Source organism: Phascolarctos cinereus, unplaced genomic scaffold, assembly GCF_003287225.1.
Source record: "Phascolarctos cinereus isolate Bilbo 61053 unplaced genomic scaffold, phaCin_HiC Scaffold_4;HRSCAF=312, whole genome shotgun sequence".
Taxonomy (NCBI): domain Eukaryota; kingdom Metazoa; phylum Chordata; class Mammalia; order Diprotodontia; family Phascolarctidae; genus Phascolarctos; species Phascolarctos cinereus.
The window spans coordinates 128,226,895-128,246,179 of record NW_027555847.1 but is presented as its reverse complement, the minus strand read 5'-3'; the positions used below and the strand labels follow the sequence as shown (position 1 = coordinate 128,246,179).

Sequence of the window (19,285 nt, the reverse complement as noted above, 5' to 3'; positions counted from 1 at the left end):
CACCACCTAGATCTCCTGGCTTTCAGACAGAAGGGGCCCAATCAATGTCAGTTGAGTTAAGGGGCTGTACTGAGTCATCTGTGTCCATTCAATCTCCTCTCAACTGGCTTTTTGATCAATATTGGTCAGGGTTTATGAGGTAGCTGAAATAAGGGTCAGAGTTCATCTTGAGACTAGGGTGCTGAACAAAACAAGGTTGTACCAGGACGGAACTTATGATCTTGACCTATCATTAGTTGGTTCTACTATATGTTCTAATTAGTGAGCTCACCAAGCGTGCACACCTAACCCACTCGGGGCAAACTCATGTCCCGAGCCCACCACAGCCTCCTCTTTCATGTGTCTTAACCCACCTCATCCACTCCCTCTATATTCAATAGTCAGTCAATAAATATTTATTAAGCACCTGCTATGTTTCTGGAACTGTGCTAAGTATCAGGGATTCAAAGAAATACAAAAGACAGCCCCTGTCCTCAAGGAGCTCACAACCTAATCTTTTCTTAAAATTAATTTTTAAATAATATTTTCTTTTCTCCCAATTACATGCAAAAACAATTTTTAACATTCATTTTTTACAATTTTGAGTTTAAAATCCTCTCCTTCCCTCCCCTTTCCCCTCTAAGATGGTGAGCAATCTCATGTAGGTTATATGTGTGCAATCATGCAAAACATACTTCCTTATTACTCATTTCTCACAATCTAATCTTATTAATTAATTCAACAATAATAATGAACTTTACTATGTACCAGGCACTGTGCTACAGAGATCAAACCTAAACAGACCCTGCCCTTGAGGAACTTCTGGGAAGTATAATATGTACAAAGATAAGTAAATACAAAGTGATTTCAAGAGGGAGAGAGCAAGCTAATAACTAGGAGAGTCAGGAGAGGCCTTGTGTAGGACATAACACCTGAGCTGTGCTTTGAAGAAAGTCAGGGAGATGTTCAGTGTGAGGCGGAGATGAGGAGGGAATGCACTGTTGACATGGGGACTGCTTGGATAGAAATGGAGGCTGGAGATGAAGTGGCATGTGCATGGAAGAGCCAGCAGGCTAGTTTGTCTGAAACAGAGAGCAACATGAAATAAGAGGGGAGAGGTGGTGAGAGTCTGACTGTGGAGAACTTTAAATGCCAGGCTGACGAATTTGTATTTTATCCTGGAGGCAGTAGGGAGCCATTGATGATTTTTTGAGTAGGGCAGTGATGTGATCAGTCTGGTGTTTTAGAGGTATTAATTTGGCAGCGGTGTGTGGGATGGATGGGAGAGAGGAGAGTAGCAGAGGCAAGGAGAACGTTTATGAGTTTGTCGCAATAGTCCAGCAGCCTAAAGGTGATAATAGCCTGCTAGGACATTTCCATTGGGAAGTCTAAAGCATGAGGTAGGGGAAGGAGGGAGCTGGGTGTCGTCAGGCTGCGTTGTAGGATGCTCTTCTTCCCTGCCCTGAGAGGAGAGCCTGGCTGGTGGGAATGATATGTATGATTCTACAACTCCTCTGCTCTCTTAAATGCTCTTAAACAAACATTGACGAAGCACCTATGACATAAGAGGCACTGTGCTAAGCACTTTACAGATATTATCTCATTTGATAGAAGGAGAATGCCCCAGAATTGTGGGCAGCTCTGGGGAAATCTGGAGGAGAATTGGGACAAAAGGGAGGAAGCCACAATCAGGAGTTCTTTTAAATGGCGTTTCATTTCTGTTAATTGATTCCCAGTTATCCAGGGACCAGTGATGGATTATGGGATTGTCCAGTCTGGTATTTGCTTCTCCTGTCTCTCACCCTGGCATGTTAGCTTGGCAGCAGAGAGGGCCCAAGGCTCAGCATCCTTGTATGTTTCTGGAGGTGGGAGTGGGTGTGGAAAGGGTGGCACTATATATATAGAGAGAGCCCTGCCTGACCACGTGTCAACTGCTAGGTTCTGTGGGAGGATGGGGCTCCTTTGTTAGAGATTGAGGTGCCTTATGACAGATCTGTGGAGGGAAAGGGTTAGAGACAGGGAAGCTAGGTGGGATGTTTAGGGAGCCTCCAGCTCAGACAAAGGTAGAGGTGATGGGTGTGCAGTATCTAAACATTATCATTTCCAGAGCCCGTGTGCACAGGGCTTTGTCATTAGCAAGTTAAAGTTCCCTCACAGTCTCTAAGCCCCTGGCCATCCCTACTAATTAAGACCCCCTGACCTTTTCTCTATCCTTAACAAGTTCTGCCCCAAGGGGAAATTGGAAATATATTAGTGCCTGAAGTTTCAATCAGTTCTTCACCCACTAATTACCCATAACTAAGTCTAATCAGTTAAATTATAATTGGGTTTGTAACTTTCTTTCCTGCCTGTGACTCCATGACTTCTGAGAATGGATTTTGGAGGCAGGAGATAGACAAGATAACCTTGACCAACCAGGAAGGGTAGGATTCATAACCGGTCATTGACAATGCCTTCCCCCTCCCAATTCCAGATTCAGCCTATTCCAGGCCCTTTAATCCATGTCCACAGTGATAGTGTCTGCAATGACCAGGGTGTTTTCAATATTCATAGGGACTTCAATGACCCCAGGACCCTTAATAGGCAAGATCTGTTGATGCTGCCTAATAGATTCCCACTCCCTGCTCCCCATATACATACCCCAGTTCCCTATGTCCTGGAAACTCATTCTCCCTCAATGAGGCCAGTCAGCACTCAATAAATGTTGATTGGGTTCAATTTTTAATTGACTTGAATGGATTAACAAAAGTTCTTCTGGTGATTATGTATGGCTTCAAATCATGAAATGCCACAATCTCTAAGCGATCAAAACTCTCCATCAACCGAAGGGCAATGGAGATCTAGGTTGTGGGCAGAAATAGGGTTAGGGAATGTTTAAGAGTATTTAGGCCAATTTTGGGCTAAGAAGTCTACAAAACAGTGGTGTCAAACTCAAATAGAGATCTATGCCTGCACGTATTGACTTAGAAAACCAAAAATTAACTTTAACTATGTTGTGTTGTATTTTTATTTTGTTAAACATTTCTCCATTACATTTTGATCTGGTTTGAGGCCAGACTCAGGATGAGCTGATCATGTTGCCAGAATTAGGGATAACAGATGGGCAACCCATTGGTACCCTCCTAATAATAAGATACCTCCTCCCTGAATGCTGAGTGGATCTTTTGTGGGAGACTTATGAGGGGATGCAGCCTGGTTGCAATCTGTATGACTAGAGAGAATACCCACACCTATGAGATCACAGATCCATTGAAGAAGAATGGAATAGCTACCGTATGGATTATCTTAAGAGTGGCAAAATGTTAACAGCAGAAGAAACCTCAGAGATTTCATTGCATGTACAGGCTCATGGGGGTAAGTGACTAGCTCAAGGTCACATTGTGAGTTAAGGGGTGGAACAGGGATTAGCATTCTGATTTCTTGACTCAGGGGAAAGGGAAGGGTATAAGCATTTTTATAGTACCTACTATGTGTCAGGCACTGTGTTAAGTGCTTCACAAATATCTCATTTGATCTAAGTCTGGGATTCTTTCACTTTGCCACACACCTTTTAGGTTTTTTCTATATAATATAAATAATGATCTCACATAGAACATCTGACCTGTGTATAGCATGAATATAAGATACTTCGATATCTGGGATCTGGACCATTCTGGCTTCAGAGAGACAGTGGTTCCTATCATTTGTGGAGAGTTAGTATACAGCTGTGGCTAAGCTGATGGTGGCCTTGGAAGAAGGGAGTGAGGGCTACATAGGCAAGACCTTTAGGAGTGACTCACTCCTATGCTATTGAGTTAGAATCATATGTACCTATTACTTCAGATGTTTGTATAGAGAAGTATAATGCTCTTTTAGGATTTTGGAATTCAAAAAAACAACAAACAAACAAAAACACTTTCCCTGCTTGTTCCTAAGAGAAATGTAACCATCAGCTTACTCTTTGCCAGCTTAGCTCCCTCCCACCCAACACTAGTCACACAAAAGATAGTTTTTGATAGCAAGCAGACACATTTATCCAAGCAAATAGCAAATGGAAATCAGGGAAGTAATACAAATTAGAGAGAATAGAATACACAAAAGTAAATGAGTTCTTCCACTCAAGAATGAGATAAAATCTCAGCTCAGGCAAGGGCAGAATGAGCTCACCAGGGAATTCTATTCTGAGCAGTCTGTTTGGGTGCAAGTGCTGGGTCTCAGGGGATATGTTGGGGGGCCAGACCCCTCATATGTGTGGCTCTGGGGGCTTCTACCATTCAAAAGTTCATGCAAGTCTTCCCACACTTACAGAGGCTTCTCAGTCAATCAGGGGTTATATATCTACATCTACACAATATACAGTGTCATGGGATTGTCCTTCATGTAACTGCTTCACCCACTTGGGGGGGTAGGGTGGTGTTACATCTAGAACCTGACTCTTAACACTACCACCCTGTCCCAACCTTCCTCCCCTCATTAGATGAGATGTCCTCATTTAAATTTAGCACTAAGGATTCTGGCTTCTCACCTCCTCATCAGATCCAAAGCTGAGGCAGGAATCAGTCAATTACCAAGTATCTGTGAAGACCTCTGAGTGCCTAGTCCTGTGTTAGAAGGTGGAGGAAGAAACAGAGGAGCTGCTGACCCAGGCCCTGTCCTTGGGGAACTTGAAGATTGGGTGGGGAGAGGAGAAGAGAAGAGAGGAGGCTTGAAGGGCGAAGGGAGAGAACTAAATGTGTGTGGCTCAGATCGAAGTGTTCTGGGAGAGGGAATCAGCATGGACGATGTAGTCATGGAAGGTTCTCTAAAGAAGGTGAAACTTTTAGCCAGGCCTTGAAGGACGGGTAGAAAAGAGGGAAGAGATGGGGAGGGAAGAAGGAAGAAGGGAAGGAGAAGAGAAGTCAGAACTTAGTTGACCTCTCTCCCAGCTCCTTCCCTGAGTGGGGTCTCAGTTTAGACACCTTTGGGAAACAGGGCAAATGTGAGCTGGCATGGGTGTGAACAGGAAACCCATCTGTTTCATCCCTGTATCTTCCCTGCCCCCTCCATCCACTCTCCTTTCATAGGAAAAGGGAGAGGAGCATTGGTATCAGAACTCTGGGCCTGATGGCTTTGGGAGTTTAGGATGAACCTTCTTCTACCTGATACTCTGAGGGGATCCTCCTTCCTGCCCAGAGGGAGCCTCCAGCCCTGTGAGACTAGAGAGAGAGAGCTGTAGCTGAAAGTGAAAACAGGTGAGGCTGGCTTAAGAGTCAGTACTCCCTGCAGGCAAGTGGGTAGACAAGGCTGCAGGATCCTTGTAGTGCGGGTCAGGAGTCAGGCTACAGCAAAGTCAGGAAACCTGCTGCCTCAAGGCCACGTGTGGCCCTCTAGATCCTCCAGTGTGGCCCTTTGACTGAGTCTAACTTTTACAGAACAAATCCTTTTATTATGGGGATTTGTTCTGTGAAGTTTGGATTCAGTCAAAGGGCCGCACTGGAGGACCCAGAGGGCCACACGTGGCCTTGGGGCTGCAAGCTCCCCCTAGAACCTCTTCAGATTGTTGGTTTTGCCTCTAGGCCTGGGTCCAGTATCTCCCCTTAGGGGATAGTGACAAGGCTTCTTCCCTTTTTTCCAATCTTTCAGAATAAAGTCTTGAATGTGGATGGAGTGAAAGTGAAGCTGCAGGTGAGTGAGCAAAGAGATGGGTCTGGGGGTCAGTGAGAGCTGGGGCTGGGGCTGAGCGGAGGAGACTCCTCAGTGTTTGTGGAGGGGGCAGGGAGGTGGAATCGTAGCTCTGGTTTGATGGCCTCTCTGGGTTTCAGATCTGGGACACTGCTGGGCAGGAGCGGTTCAGAAGTGTGACCACGCCTATTACCGGGATGCCCATGGTGAGCTCTGGGCCCAGGGAGCCTCTGCTTCCATCCCCAGAGGAGACAGTCAAGCCCACACAGGAAAACAGAGTGAGAGGGCTAGTTTGGATACCCATATGCAATTGTATACAGCAGCCCTTATTCTTACAAACAATTGGGGGGAGGAAGGAAGTGAGGGAAAGGATGGAGCTTTCGGGCCCCCAGAGGTGGGTTGGTCCTCAGGCACCTGGGGAAAAGGGAAGGGTTGATGCTGGGCTCCCAAATCTCCGCCCTTGAGTCCTGACGTCCTTGCTGCTGCTGAGGTATGTGAACAGGCTAGGATGAGGTAGGCGTCATGTGAGAGAGGTGTGATGGGGGACTATGTGATGCTCACATGCCCTCCCTTCTCCTCTTCTTTTTGTGCACAGCTCTCCTTCTGCTTTACGATGTCACTAACAGAGCATCCTTCGACAACATCAGAGTAAGTGATATGGGACAATGTTATATGCCAGAAGCTCCTACCCTAAGGCAGGGGGTGGGACAACAGGACCTGTGAGTCCCTTCATCCTAACTGATATTAGTGTGGCTTGGGCCAAGGGCCAGGCCTGTTCTGAACTTTCTACCCACGTGTGGCCAGCACACAGCTCTGAGCAGAAGCTATAATGCGGGTGGACTCTGCCCCCTTCCTTGCCACACCCAGGTGGCCCACCAAGGCCTAGTCAAGTAAACAGTACTTCAGTGTTTGCCAGGAAAGCATATGAACATATGGAGGGTAGAGTCCCGGAAACTGGGACATTGGCAACAGGAAACAAACATCCTCGGCAGCAGATGGAGACTCGCTGATGGGGTCAGCCCTTGACTCCTCCTCTCAATGAGGCCCAGCACCAGGGTTACTGAAACTCTCCAGACAGGTTGGGAATCAAACATTCTTCCTCAACCCCTGCATCCCACACACTCCTCATTCTAAGTCCTGTGACCTCTTCTCCACCTGTTTCTGTGTCCCCACCATCACACCCCTCCTGTGGTGACCTTCCCCTCCCATTAATGCCATGTCCCCCAATCCCCATGCCTTCCTCTCCCCTCATGTTCTGTGTCTCCCTAACTCTCGCACCAGGTCCTCTCTCCTCAAACCTCACCCTAGGCCTGGTGACCTTCTTCCAACCACCTTCTAGATGACTTGGGGTGTTCACCCTACTTTGGCTCTCAGAGAGAGGGGAGATGTTAAACTTCCAGTTACCCTGCTCAGATATCTCTCCCCTCATTCTCATATAAGAGAGAGGAACTGGGCAGGCTCAGGACTGAGGAGTAGGTACTTGGGCTCAGACAGAGTTGTGAATGGGAGGAGATGGGGTCCGATGACTTCCTTTCTGCTTGTGTTTCTGATCCCCATCTCACTTGTGTAGGGATCTAATGAGAGGTGATAGGATGGGGACATAGAGGATCTGAGAAGGGTAGGTTACAGTGAGTCTGACAAGAAGATGGGGATGTAGTGGGTCTGATTGACCAGTCTGGAAGCGTCAGTTCCTGCCTTCCCATTTTAGGGAAAGCTGGAGAATGTCTTAAGGAAGCTTACCAGGAGGGTGAGCATACTGGAAACCATGCCAGATAGTGATTTCTTGGAGGAATTAGGGATGTTTTGACTGGGGGAGGGGGAGATGAAGGGAGAGAGGACCTGCAACTATAGTTCCTGAGGGGCAGTTAGGTGAAAGAGAATCTGATTAGACTTGTTTTCACTTGGTCCCAGGAATATGAATGGGTGGAAAATGCACAGGGGTAGGCAGATTTCAGTTCTATAAATTTCCTTATCATCAGATCTGTTAGAAGTGACACTGGCGGGCAGCTAGGTGGCGCAGTGGATAGAGCTCTGGCTGTGGAGTCAGGAGGATCTGAGTTCAAATCCGACCTCAGACACTTGACACTTGCTAGCTGTGCGACCCTGGGCAAGTCACTTAACCCCATTGCCTAGCAAAAAACAGAAACCAAAAAAAAAAACCCAAAAAAAAGTGACACTGGCTGGCTACCTGCCTCAGGAAGTAATGAGTTCTCTGTCACTGAAGGTCTTCAAGGAGAGGCTGGTGGGCAACTGGTCAGGGATGTTGTTGAGGGGATTCTCACTCACAGAGGTTGGGCTAAATGACCTCTGAGGTCCCTTTAAATGGTTATCTGTGGGGAAAAAGGCCACTTCAGCAACTATCTTCTTCAGATGTGGAGTGGGGAACAAATTCATTTCAACATTTATTAAGGGCCTAGTGTGTGCTCTGAGCATGACATTAGGGACTTGGGGAGATAGAAACTTTTGGATAAGACATGGAGCTTATTTTCATGCTAGGAAGGGGATAAAGAGACAGATAGAGCACTTGATTTGGAGTCAGAGAACCTGGGTTCAAATTCAAGGGCTCTGCTACTTCCTGTGTCTGTGACTTGGGACAAACCTCAGTTTCTGTAACTGTAAGGTAAAGGACCACGACTGGATCAAGAGTTCTTAACATTTTTTGTGTCCTGGACCCCTCTGGCAGTCTAATGAAGCCTATGGACCCCTTCTCAGGGTGTTTTTAAATGCATAAAATAAAATTTATAGGATTATAGAGGAAATCAATTATATTGAAATACTGTTTTATTTATATATACATATATATATGAGCCATAATCATAGTATATATATATGTAGATATATAGATATAAAAGTCTAGTTGACAGACCCCATTTAAGATCCTCTGACTAGACAATCTGTAAGGTCTCCTGTAGGTCTATAATCCTATGAACCTATGCTGTAACTAACTATACTATGATGGGATTTTGACCTGATCTATGATTTCAACTGCCCTGGGAGCTCCCAGTGAGGAGCTTCTCCTAGGTAAGATCAGTGGTCTCTGAGGAATTTATAATCTTAGAGGATTTTCTGGGGCACAGAGTGGTTGCCTGGATTTGCCCAGGATCACACATCTAGTAGGTCTCAAGGCAAGACTTGAATCCAGATTTTCTAGCCTGTTCTACTCTGCCTCTCAAGGAAAATCAAGGGGTTGACTAGATGTCCTCATTAATGCCCCTTCTAATTTTAAAATCCTATATTTTCTCATAATAGAATTATAGGATGTCTTCTCTAACAGTATAAGCTGGCCGTAAGTTGAGCTGAGCCCTGAGCATAGTCTGTGCAGACAGATGTCTGATAGTTTCCATACTTGGCCCTGGGTGAGCTCTCTATCCTGTTCCCATGGTAGTGGTTGGGGGTAAGAGTAGGTAGCTCAGCCTGAGCCCAACCTACCCACCCAAGGCCTGCAGGGTCAGTAGGACTAAGCCTTCTTCTCTGCCCTCCCTCTAGCTTATGGCAGAGACCTGATCTGAAGAAAGATAGAAGCCAGACCAGACTCACATTGGCCAGGGTGGGGAAGGGGAGGGGAGGGGCAGTGACATCTGGACACTTGGAAAGGGTACAAGCCCTCTCCCCTGCCCAACTCCTTCACTGAGGAGCAGGAGGACACGGTAGCTTTGCGCCAATGCCTCTTTACTTCCATCTAGTGGTGATTTCAAGTCTAGGCTTCTGCTTGTAACCCACAGTGAAGATGTTAAGAGGTAGAATAATAATAATAATATCACAAACAATAATCATAATAGCTAACATTTATATAGCACTTACTGTGTGCCAGGGACTGTGCTAAGTGCTTTACAATTATAATCTCACATGATCCTCACAACCACCAGGGGAGGTAGGTGCTGTTATTATCTCCATTTTTATGGATGAGGAACCTGAGGTTATGTGACTTGCCCAGGGTCACACAGCTAAATGTCTGAAGCTGGATTTGAACTCAGGTTTTCCTGACTCCAGGCCCTGTGCTCTAGCCACCAGACCATCTAGCTGTCCTTCAAAGTCCTCCCTCTTAAGTCCCATTCCCCCTAAACCTTCCCAAAACTCCCACCTACTTACTCCCTAACTCTCAGTTTCACCAATGGCAGGTCTTCATCCTTTGAGTTGGGTATGTATCTCTCTCACCCTGTCAGGGCATAAATGACTAAGGGGGGGGGAGGCACTGAAAGGATAATCACCTGTAGACTGACACCTGAAGGGGATGTTGTGGAGGCTGACGCCGCCTATCTTGGTCCCAGATGATAAAACTTACTTCCCTCCCATTAAAGGCTGATGCCCCCATACAGCAGAAGGGTGTGATCAGAGCCCTGGGGAACTGTAGTCAGAGATCTGGGTAGGCTTAGTGCTAGCAGAGTCACTAACTGGAAAGAAAGCCATTTATCCCTCTGAGCCTCAAGTTCTCTGTCAAAGACAGTAGCATCGGCATTGCCAACAGGCACCGCCACAGAGAGGTTGTGACAATGGAATGAGACATCTCTAAAATGCTTTATGAATCACAAAAGTGCTATATGAGGGTGTCCAAGCAAGCATTTATTAAGTATCTACTGTGTCCAGAATACTATGCTAAGCACTGAAGAAGATATTGAGAATTTTTTTGTTTAATTTTTAAATTTGATTTTATTTTCTGTTCTGAATTCTCTTCCTCCTACCCCTGCCCTCAACCCTTACCTCTCACCCCTCACCCACTGAGAAAGCAGGAAAAACAAAACTGTTATGGCCTTGGACTGCAGGTGGAGATAGAGTTTAGACACAGTAGCTGCCCTCATGGGGCTTTTAGGCTAGTAGGAAGATATACCACAATACACAATGGTATTTGTATTTAATTTATATAATTGTATTTAGAGAAATAGAAAATAAAGGGTTATGAGTCTGAGGGAAGGTTGTTATAAGGGGTGGGGGAGATTAGGCACATAGTACATTGGTGGGGGGGTGTCTGGGTTTGTGATAGTACACGCTTAACCCTCTGTTGAATGGAAGATAAGGGGCAGTCGGGGGAAGAGGTTAGAGTTGACCAGGGAGAACTGGCTCTGGGGCTAGGGGCCAGACTCTCAGTATATTGGGGGGGGGGACAAGTCTTTCTGGATAAGCCCCTAGGAGAAGCAGGACATAGTTTTCCTCCTTTCCTTTCTTCCCTGTAGGCCTGGCTGACTGAGATCCATGAATATGCACAAAAAGATGTAGTGCTCATGCTGTTGGGAAACAAGGTAGGTTGTGACAGAGGCCTCTTGGCTTCTCCTCGCCCAGAGCAGAAGCAGAGCGGGGCTGTTGGGGGGCATTAGGCACTAACCTCCCTGATCATTAGACTCTTTAGTGGTTGCCATTCAGACTCAGCTGAGCCAGACCCCCTGTATTGCCTCCTTGGTGGCTGGAAGGCTCCTCTTCCCCCCTCAAGAAGCCCAGAAGGCCTTACTGTGCTCCCATTCTTTGCACCCCATCTTAGGTGGACTCCACCCAGGAGCGAGTGGTAAAAAGGGAAGATGGGGAGAAGCTGGCCAAGGTGAGTACACTAAGTGCCCACGTGTTTGATTAGGAGTGGAGAGATGGAAATAGATCAATTAGTAGAAGTACTCAAGAGCAGCAGTGAAGGCCCCAGATAGGGCCAAGAGCAGCTCTGGTTTATGTCCAGCCTTGTGATTTGGTGCTTTTTAGGAAGTGGGACTCATTGTCAGAAGCACATATACAAGCACCTAGTGGGCTGCTGGCCAGACTCTAATTGCAGTGACCTATCTTGATCCCAGATGATAAAACTTACTTCCCTCATATTGAAGGGGGGGGGGGACTATGGCTATGGAATGTTGATGCACTGTGTGTTGGTAGGTTTTTACTTGTCTTTCTTTGTTACGGGTGGACTTTATCAAGGGTTGAGGTAGCTATGTAGGGAAATAATAGCAGTATAAAAAAGCAAAAGGCACTAATGAAACCTTTTTAAAAATGAGACCCATGAAGCCTGCTGTAATAGCCCTATGCTTGTAGCCAAGCCCACTGGCTTTGAAAGAGTCCAACGGCCCCTTTTCTCTTGCCTCAGCTAAGGCTAAGGAGGGAATTAAGAGCTGAAAGAAGCAAGCTCTTTAGACCCTTGCTGCAAGACTGTAACACTTACATAAGAACTGGGTAGGGAGAATGCTGGTGAGCACATCCCCCTCCCCAAACTAGGCCAACAGAACTCCCTGAGACAGCAGCTCAACACCCCTGGGGAAGGCAGATGTTGGGGGGTGAGGAATGATCTTGGAGACTCCTGGGCTTTTGGTGGTGAACCTTCCCCTACCCTAAAGGCCCCCAGGATTATGCAGGAGGGCCCGCCAGATGCTCTGCTTCCTTACCTTCCCTCCAGCTGGCAAGCATGTTTTACAGGAGTATGGGGTGCCCTTCATGGAGACCAGTGCGAAGACAGGTCTGAATGTGGATTTGGCCTTTAAGGCCATTGCAAAGTAAGTCCCCTTTTCTTCCTTCCCCTATTTTTCAAGATCTTCTGGGATTGGGTAGTTGTTTTTGACTTGGACATGTGCATGGGAATGTGTTTGTGGGGGCATGTACCAGTTTTTATGTGGTTTCCCATCAAAGGTTTAGAGGCTCCTTGTCCTTGGTAGCCTGGGCCTACTGCTTATTCATTCAGATAGGCTTTCAAGCTTTAGCCCCCTGCAGGGCTAAAGTTTGGGCTGACCCCTCCTCCCCATGGCCCACTGCCCAGCTGGGCTTTCTCCACACACACATCATTTGCAAAATTTTGGAAGAAGGGTCAACACTACCACCTGCATACCTGCCAAGTATCTTACATAGGTTTCTAGCTTGATCTCTTTATGTGCTCAAGCAACCTTGTCTGTGAGTCCAAAAATGAATAACCAGGAACATTCTAGCTGGCCCCATCTCTCCTTGCAGGGAGCTGAAGCACAGGTCCATGAAGCTGCCAAGTGAACCCAAATTCAAGCTGCATGACTATGTGAAGAGAGAAGTCCAAGGCTCAGGCTGCTGCCACCCCTGACCTAGAGCTCCCAGAGCCTGCTAGCCCTGCCTGGGGACAGGTGACTGTGCTCCAGTGCTTGTGAGCCACCTTTCTTGTGGACAGTATGTGCATGTCTGTTGTGTGTCACTCTTTGTAAAGGTGAAAGAAGGGAGGTGCAGAGAAAAAAGGACAGCAAACTGGGTGGGAGGAACAATTCTCCTAGGGAGAAGATAACAGTGATGAGAGTTTACTTTCAACCAGCAAGATTCCAGACCTGCCTGGAAGCATGGTGCTGGGACAGCCAGCTCCAGACTCAGTTCCTAGAATTAAGGTTCAGTAACTTCTTTTTGGCTGGTTAGGACACTCATTCCCTGGCTCTGTAAAGTAATGATGGCAAGGGCACTGAACCTCATCAGCCCTGGATGTTCAACATGGCATGTTCCCTTCACAAAGCATCTCACAAGACAAAATAAGTTTTGCCAAAGCTGTTTACAGACAGGAAGAAAAAAGGGTCAGAACCCTTGAAAAGGACGTGCCTTTGTCCTTGTCTGGCTGCTCGCTGTGGGCAACCTGCCTTTCCAGTAAGAAAATGCAAATTTTATTGTAATTTCAACCAATCTGTTGGTTTTCCCACATGCTAACTCACTGGCTTTCCACATGCAGAAAACCAACTTGACAAATCATTTGTATAGTGACAGGGGCTCTGGCTCCACGTTTTTGCTTTCTCTTCCTCAATACCCTTAAATGTATGGTTCATATCCTGTTGGTTTGATTTCTCAAGGTTTCCTTGTAGAGCCCTCCTTTACATAAAGCTATCTTTGCCCAAATCTAGAATACAGAGAAAAGTTGTGGTTTCCCCAAATTTCAGTTGGAAAGGGCAATCACAGAAAAGTCTTAAGAGTTGTGCTCTCGTTAAGATACCAGAAAACAAAAAGCTACCGATGGACTTCAGATATACCTACTGCTGTACTATTCCAAAAAGGCAGGGTTACATTTCAGCACTACCAGGGTACCCAGGATTAAAAGTCAAGTGGAACCTCCAAGAGGGCTGGTTACCCATAACGTAGGCATTTAGTATTTTGATGTTACCAATCAAATGATAAGGATCATAGAAATTATTCCAAGGACTACTTTGTAACCTGCCCAGGGTGGGGAAAGAAAGGTAATAGTTCCTCTTCTGTCATCAAAGTAAACTGGGCTTACTTCTGTCCCAAAAGTAATTGGGAATATTAGCATTTCAGTGTTATTTTCCTTCTTCCCTCCCTTCATCAGGTCAGTTTGGAGCTTTATTCTGCTGACCAAATGGGACTCTAGCTTTTTATTTAGAAGGCCTGTGGAGTGTCTTGGACCTGTGTCCTTTGGACCATTAGATTGTGAGCTCATTGAGGGCAGCGACCATCTTTTGCCTTTTTTGTATCCCCAGTGCTTAACAGTACCTGGCACATCGTAGGCACTTAAACAATTACTGACCAACAAAAACCTGGGCTGTCCTGGATGCTACTGGCAGGCTGAAAGCTATAACAGAGAGTGGAAGTCCAGTCTGAGCATGCCAGCCTCCAGTCTTGCTTTCTAAGAGCATAAATGCGCACAAGGTTTGCATTTATCCTTTTCATTCCTTGGGAAGGTGATAAAACTTTACAAATAATTTTAAAACCAGGTATAGTTTATGAAGATAACTCATATGTTAGTACTTTAAGGTCTTTTCCTATTACAAATCAGGAAATAGCATCTTTTTTGTAGTCTTCTCATATAGGATAAGGTTATGGATACTGACCATAAAACTAATCCCTTACAAAATCTACAGCTTTTTAGTTTCCAAGTGCATTCCTGTCATCCTAGTCAAACCTCTCAATAACCTTGAAGTAGGCAGGGTTGCCCATTTTATGGGTGATAAAAGATTGCTATTTACCCAAAATGGTTACACAGCTGGCCCTTAAACCAAGCCTCCCAATTCTTCTTAACATAAAGCTTCTTTCAACTAGCCTCTGCCACAAGGCTATTTTCCCCCTTAACAAATATCCACTCTTGTGCACTCCGGTTGAAATAAGCTGAAAAAACAAAATCCCATTTCCACGGACTTAAATCATTTATCATTTCCAACCACTGGTAGGGCTTGGAAATGAATGATACTAGGCGGGCCCTCATACACCAGCAAACTCCATGCGTGGAGACAGAATAGAATATTTTACAGGTAATCATGACAATTCTCTAATTTACCAAGTCGTATTTGGCACACTGGCTGAAAATGTGGGCTCTGATCAGCAAGTTTCAGGGTCCGGAACAGTAAGGGTAGCAAGGTCTTGAATTATTTAATCAACTTGTCATCTTGATGGTAGCAGTATAACTACTGAATTCCACACAGGAGCTTTAAAAGTACATAAAATACAATGTTCCCAATCAGGAAAGTAGATTGCAAACCAAGCTTTTGTCTTGTATCCAGTGAGGTTCATAGATTCTGTAGCCCTGAATTCAGTGGTCATACTGTATTATGACTGATGATAGCCTTTTATATCATGAAGTGCTGCTGAAATAAAACTTATTCTGACCTTGTACAAACATCTTCCTTGCTGGCCCTTCTGTTCATGGCTGTCATGTTCTACGCTGCCGTCAATAAAGTTTGTTGGTTTTTCAAAAAGCAATGTTGTGTTTTGTGCTTGGCACTCATCGTTGAAAGGAAATTTGAAAAATTACCCAACTATGTCAAACTGAGATAATTCCTGGTACTAGAATGGGACTCTACCAAGGTCACTCTTTCAGCCCAGGCTAGGCAGTAAGAGGGCTATGTGCATTCCAAACCTAGCTTGTACGCTGCTGTGCCTTCTGCTTCCCACCGCAGTCTAACTGGCAGCTTCCCAGAAGGTCACTTGTCTTTCCAAAAAACAATTCAGAAAAGGGGATGACCATAAACTTGGCTCCGTTCGCTGTTTCAGGTTGGTACTCGATTTGGTAAGATCTGAAGGGCCCAACTCGTAAGGGACTGCTGTTCAAAACAAAACACACTACCTATTTCTAGGACTAGCCAGGAAATAAAGATATCAAAAGAAAGGCATTAATGTGTTTTAAAAAATACTGAATTTACGGGGCAGCTAGGTGGTGCAGTGGATAGAGCTCCAGCCTTGAAAGCAGGAGGACCTGAGTTCAAATCTGGCCGCAGACACTTGACACTTACTAACTGGGTGACCCTGGGCAAGTCACTTAAGCCCAATGGCCTCACCAAAAAAATAAAAACACTGAATTTAGAGGGATACTGGGTCTACTAGATGACCTCTGGCAAATCAGCTGAAGGAACTGTGAATGTTGGCCTTGAAAAAAGGAGGGAGAAGGAACGTATAAAAGGCTTTAAAATCCTTTTACTCAGGCTTGGAAAGTAGTTTCCATTTCTCAAAGTCTTAAAGTCATTTGTCAGGTATACTATAGAGACTCTTGTTCAAGTATAGTCCCTGAGGTCCTTTAGATGGTCTAACTTGACTTTCCAATCCTAAATCCTTTGAGAATATTGGTACCAATGGCCCACCCAGTGACAGACATAAGAAAATTAAGCCACAATTTACCAATTTTCAGTTTATTCAGAAGAACTTTAATAGACAATTGCAATTAATGACATAATGACATGAAACACCAATCAAGGGATGCCAATACAAACTAAGGGTGTTATTTGTCTAAATTTGTGCACAGACACCAGCTCCCTGAAAATTCTAGCATGCCCAGATACCTGCACTAGGCACAGCATAGTTGGAAGTAGTGGCTGGGAAGGTATGAGTGATAATGCCCTCATAATCTCCTCCCCAAATGTCATAACACTGGGAAGGAAGGAAAATAAGACAGTAATCTCATAATAGGCTCAGGAACCTAGGTTTGGCATCAGTGGCTTTTCCTGTACATGTCCTGAGACACTTGGAGCCAAGTTATGCTGCATTCCTGAGGTTCAGATCTAGCAAAAAGGGCTTTGCTCTAATAAATTAGTTTGGACAATTTACACTAAGACCTAGGGCAACAGACTGCTGGGGACAGATTAGAGAAACAGTCCAGAAAAAACCATCTTCAGCTCTGCTAATGGCTGCCCTGAATTTACTTACCTGTGGAAGGACTTTATGAGTGATAGACTCCATTTTATGGCATCACTCCCACAAAGGCTGCAATTCCACCCCTTAGCACCTTTCTTTTTCATGTTGAGGCAGGTTCACACTGGATGCCAGAGATGGCAATCTATTTTTCCTGGCCATTTTCAGTTTCTGTCAGAAGTAAACCTCTGAAAAGTACCTTTTTTATGGCAGGTGCTCCCTACAGCTACTATGGAGCAGTTCTTTTTGCAAGCTCATCTATACGAATTGCCAAAATGTGTTCTGGCGTAGGGATACACACACACACATAATCACTGAATGATACTGAGAAATGGGTCCACTCCACACTATGCTGTCTCCCTCCTTCTCCAACCACAGCAAAGCTGGCCATGGTAGAGGTGATCCAAAGGAAGGATGTACTCTGGAGCCAGGAAAAGCTATGGACAGCACCAGGTGATGCTATGTTCTAGTTCTATACTTCCATCTCCTTGGCACTTAAAGACCTGGAACACTGGGGAAAGAGGAGGTGAGAAGGGGGAATATGGGGGACAGGGATGAGGTATAAACACCAGGAATTAGCTGCCTCAGCATGGAGTTATGCCATGCTTTTCATTTTTAGATATAAAGAAAGGTTTGAGAATTTTATACAGTGAATAGCTATTCAGCTGCTGTCAGCTACTGGTTAGACAGCCCCCCCCATCCACAACCAAAGTGCCTTTCTTATTGTAAGCATAATGTATTTTATCTTAAAAGTTTTTTTCCCCCAAGCTCTAAATTTTTAACTTACCCACAACAAAAACAGAAATTCATGCAGGAGAAATCGTTGTAGCTTGCTATCATCGTGGAATCTAGAAATTAAAAAAAAACACCAACCATATATTTAGAAGGAACAATTCTTGAGAGACTGGTAACTTCCCACCATTCATTTTTCAATTCATGTCCAATTAGTTATAATCTTTGAGCCTCAGCCTTGCTATATAATCAAACTGCATATGCAGGTTTCATACGAGGTGTCAGAAATGGAAACGTCTCATCACTGGCTCAGACTATCTCAAAAATAAAACCATGTACAAATCTCACCTGTTTGGTGGTTCAGTTCATCCACACAGCAAGGGGCACACCTAAAAGTTTAAACAGTACAGTTATCATCTACAATTCAAATGAATAAAATTATCTACAATTCAACTGAATAAACTGAAGTTCCCCGAGTAGACGACAATAAATTGCAGCCTCAGATCTTAAGCATAATCAAGTATTGGCATTGGCAATACTCATACGAGGTGTCAGAAATGTGGATTTCATCACTGGCTACAGAAGTTGTGGCAAATGGCTCCATGTAATTAAAAGTCGGATCTACTATATTCCAGAAACCCATTCTGGAGAGGAAGAATGCTTTCATTAGCTATTATGGAACTTCCAGGACCTACCCGAGATCAGATTAGCTTATAATTTAGAAAAGGAAAAGAATTCCTCCTGCGCTCTCCCACTAGGTGGCAGCAAATAAGCTGCAGACTAACTGCTTTCTAAGAGGAAGTCAACCACCGGACCAACTGAAGTCTCACGATTACTATCCCAGACTCGTCATTTTCCCCAATTACTCATTACCTGAGCACCAGGAGTATCTGGTCATGGCAGTCAATACACATTTACTAAAGCGCCCACTATGCGCCAAGCATTATGCTAGAGCACCAGGGATACAAAGACTAGCCAAAGCCCGTGCACGGTGTATCCAGTTCTAAGCTGGAGCTAATAGGGGTGTTTTACCTTGGGGCCCGTGACCATGAACTCCTCGCTTACGAGCAACGGGAGCTTATTCATGCCCACAGCCTAAGGCGGGGGTGTGACGCAGAGGGGCTTTCGTCTCCCCCTTCAGAGCGCGTGGCCGAGGATAAGACAACTCGCCCCCGGCTCCCCAGTCAGTAGTAGACCTTAATCTCCCAAGTTACGAGACCAGGCCTCCCGGAGAGCGGACAGATAAAGTTCCACGTAAATTAAAATACCCTTAGCAGGGGTGGGCAAGTTTCAGTTAGCTCAAATTTCACACAACGCCCGAAAGCCAAGGCTGGCCTCTACCTAACTTTGACCTTGCACAGGTCTTGTATCCTTCTCCAAACCTCAATTTCCCCGATTGTAAAAGGAGTAGAGCGCACTAGATAATCTCTTTAAGATTCGTTCGAGCTCCTATAGGAGTGGGGCCCGCCCACGTGGTTCGGCTAATTCAGTCCGCACGCGGAGCACGAAGACAATAAATAAGAGAAGGCCGGCCCGGCCAGGCCAGGGCCAGAGGTCCAGCTCACCTCGATCGTCCGGCAAGGCCGCAGGAAATGGGATGGGCCGGAGGATGGACCATTTTAGTTGTCGTTCCCAGGTGCTGCGGCAGGATGAGAGAGGAAAGGTGAGGCCAGCAGGCAGGGCTAGTTCCTGTCTGGAACTCGGAGCTAGCAGTGCCCAACCAAGCTGAGAGTCACAGGTGAAACTCAACAGTCCCACCTCCGCAACGAAAGCGCTCAAGGCACAGAAAGGACAGGAAGCCCGCCTCTTCGGGTTTTTATAGGGCACGAGTTCTCTGGCTCTGCGATTGGACTACCTCCACCGGAAGTACCCGCCCCCCTGATGCCCCTTGGCCCTCTGCCTC

The 19,285-nt window shown here is 45.6% G+C and overlaps 2 protein-coding genes and 2 non-coding genes across 6 annotated transcripts in view; 1 reads left to right on the top strand and 3 right to left on the bottom strand.

The window, feature by feature from the left end:
* The window catches only part of RAB26 (RAB26, member RAS oncogene family), a 26,510-nt gene extending 11,286 nt beyond the window's left edge, over positions 1 to 15,224 (top strand). The window contains 8 exon segments of the mRNA XM_021006548.1: positions 5,581 to 5,622; positions 5,760 to 5,796; positions 5,799 to 5,825; positions 6,215 to 6,267; positions 10,788 to 10,853; positions 11,090 to 11,146; positions 12,001 to 12,077; positions 12,526 to 15,224. Coding sequence (XP_020862207.1) covers positions 5,581 to 5,622; positions 5,760 to 5,796; positions 5,799 to 5,825; positions 6,215 to 6,267; positions 10,788 to 10,853; positions 11,090 to 11,146; positions 12,001 to 12,077; positions 12,526 to 12,628 — 462 coding nt within the window. The 3' untranslated portion in view covers positions 12,629 to 15,224.
* On the bottom strand, positions 14,866 to 19,285 carry LOC144456808 (uncharacterized). 3 transcript variants are annotated; one of them, XR_013485909.1, is made up of 4 exons: positions 18,948 to 19,183; positions 17,731 to 17,771; positions 17,438 to 17,498; positions 14,866 to 14,954 (listed from the first exon to the last, which is right to left on the bottom strand). XR_013485909.1 is itself a non-coding variant. In XM_078152564.1 (4 exons), exons 1-4 carry the CDS (start codon positions 18,998 to 19,000, stop codon positions 15,386 to 15,388), a joined length of 339 nt encoding a protein of 112 aa, XP_078008690.1. In that variant the 5' UTR covers positions 19,001 to 19,285; the 3' UTR covers positions 15,187 to 15,385. The 3 variants fall into 3 exon arrangements, 1 of the variants encoding a protein (XP_078008690.1); XM_078152564.1 differs by lacking the exon at positions 14,866 to 14,954 and adding an exon at positions 15,187 to 15,569 and having other exon boundaries at positions 18,948 to 19,285; XR_013485908.1 differs by lacking the exon at positions 14,866 to 14,954 and adding an exon at positions 16,136 to 17,161.
* Positions 17,610 to 17,692, bottom strand: LOC144457312 (small nucleolar RNA SNORD60). The gene has a single exon (XR_013486625.1). It is a non-coding gene; the product is annotated as a small nucleolar RNA SNORD60 (small nucleolar RNA).
* Positions 17,877 to 17,960, bottom strand: LOC144457313 (small nucleolar RNA SNORD60). Its single transcript, XR_013486626.1, has one exon. It is a non-coding gene; the product is annotated as a small nucleolar RNA SNORD60 (small nucleolar RNA).

What these genes read in the sequence shown, in the direction of transcription:
- LOC144456808 (XM_078152564.1), bottom strand. Translation starts at nt 19,000, where the DNA reads ATGGTCCATCCTCCGGCCCATCCCATTTCCTGCGGCCTTGCCGGACGA. An exon ending in GGCCTTGCCGGACGATCGAG is followed by an intron (nt 17,772 to 18,947) that starts GTGAGCTGGACC and finishes TTAAACTTTTAG; the next exon opens with GTGTGCCCCTTGCTGTGTGG. An exon ending in AATTTCTGTTTTTGTTGTGG is followed by an intron (nt 15,570 to 17,437) that starts GTAAGTTAAAAA and finishes TGTTTTGAACAG; the next exon opens with CAGTCCCTTACGAGTTGGGC.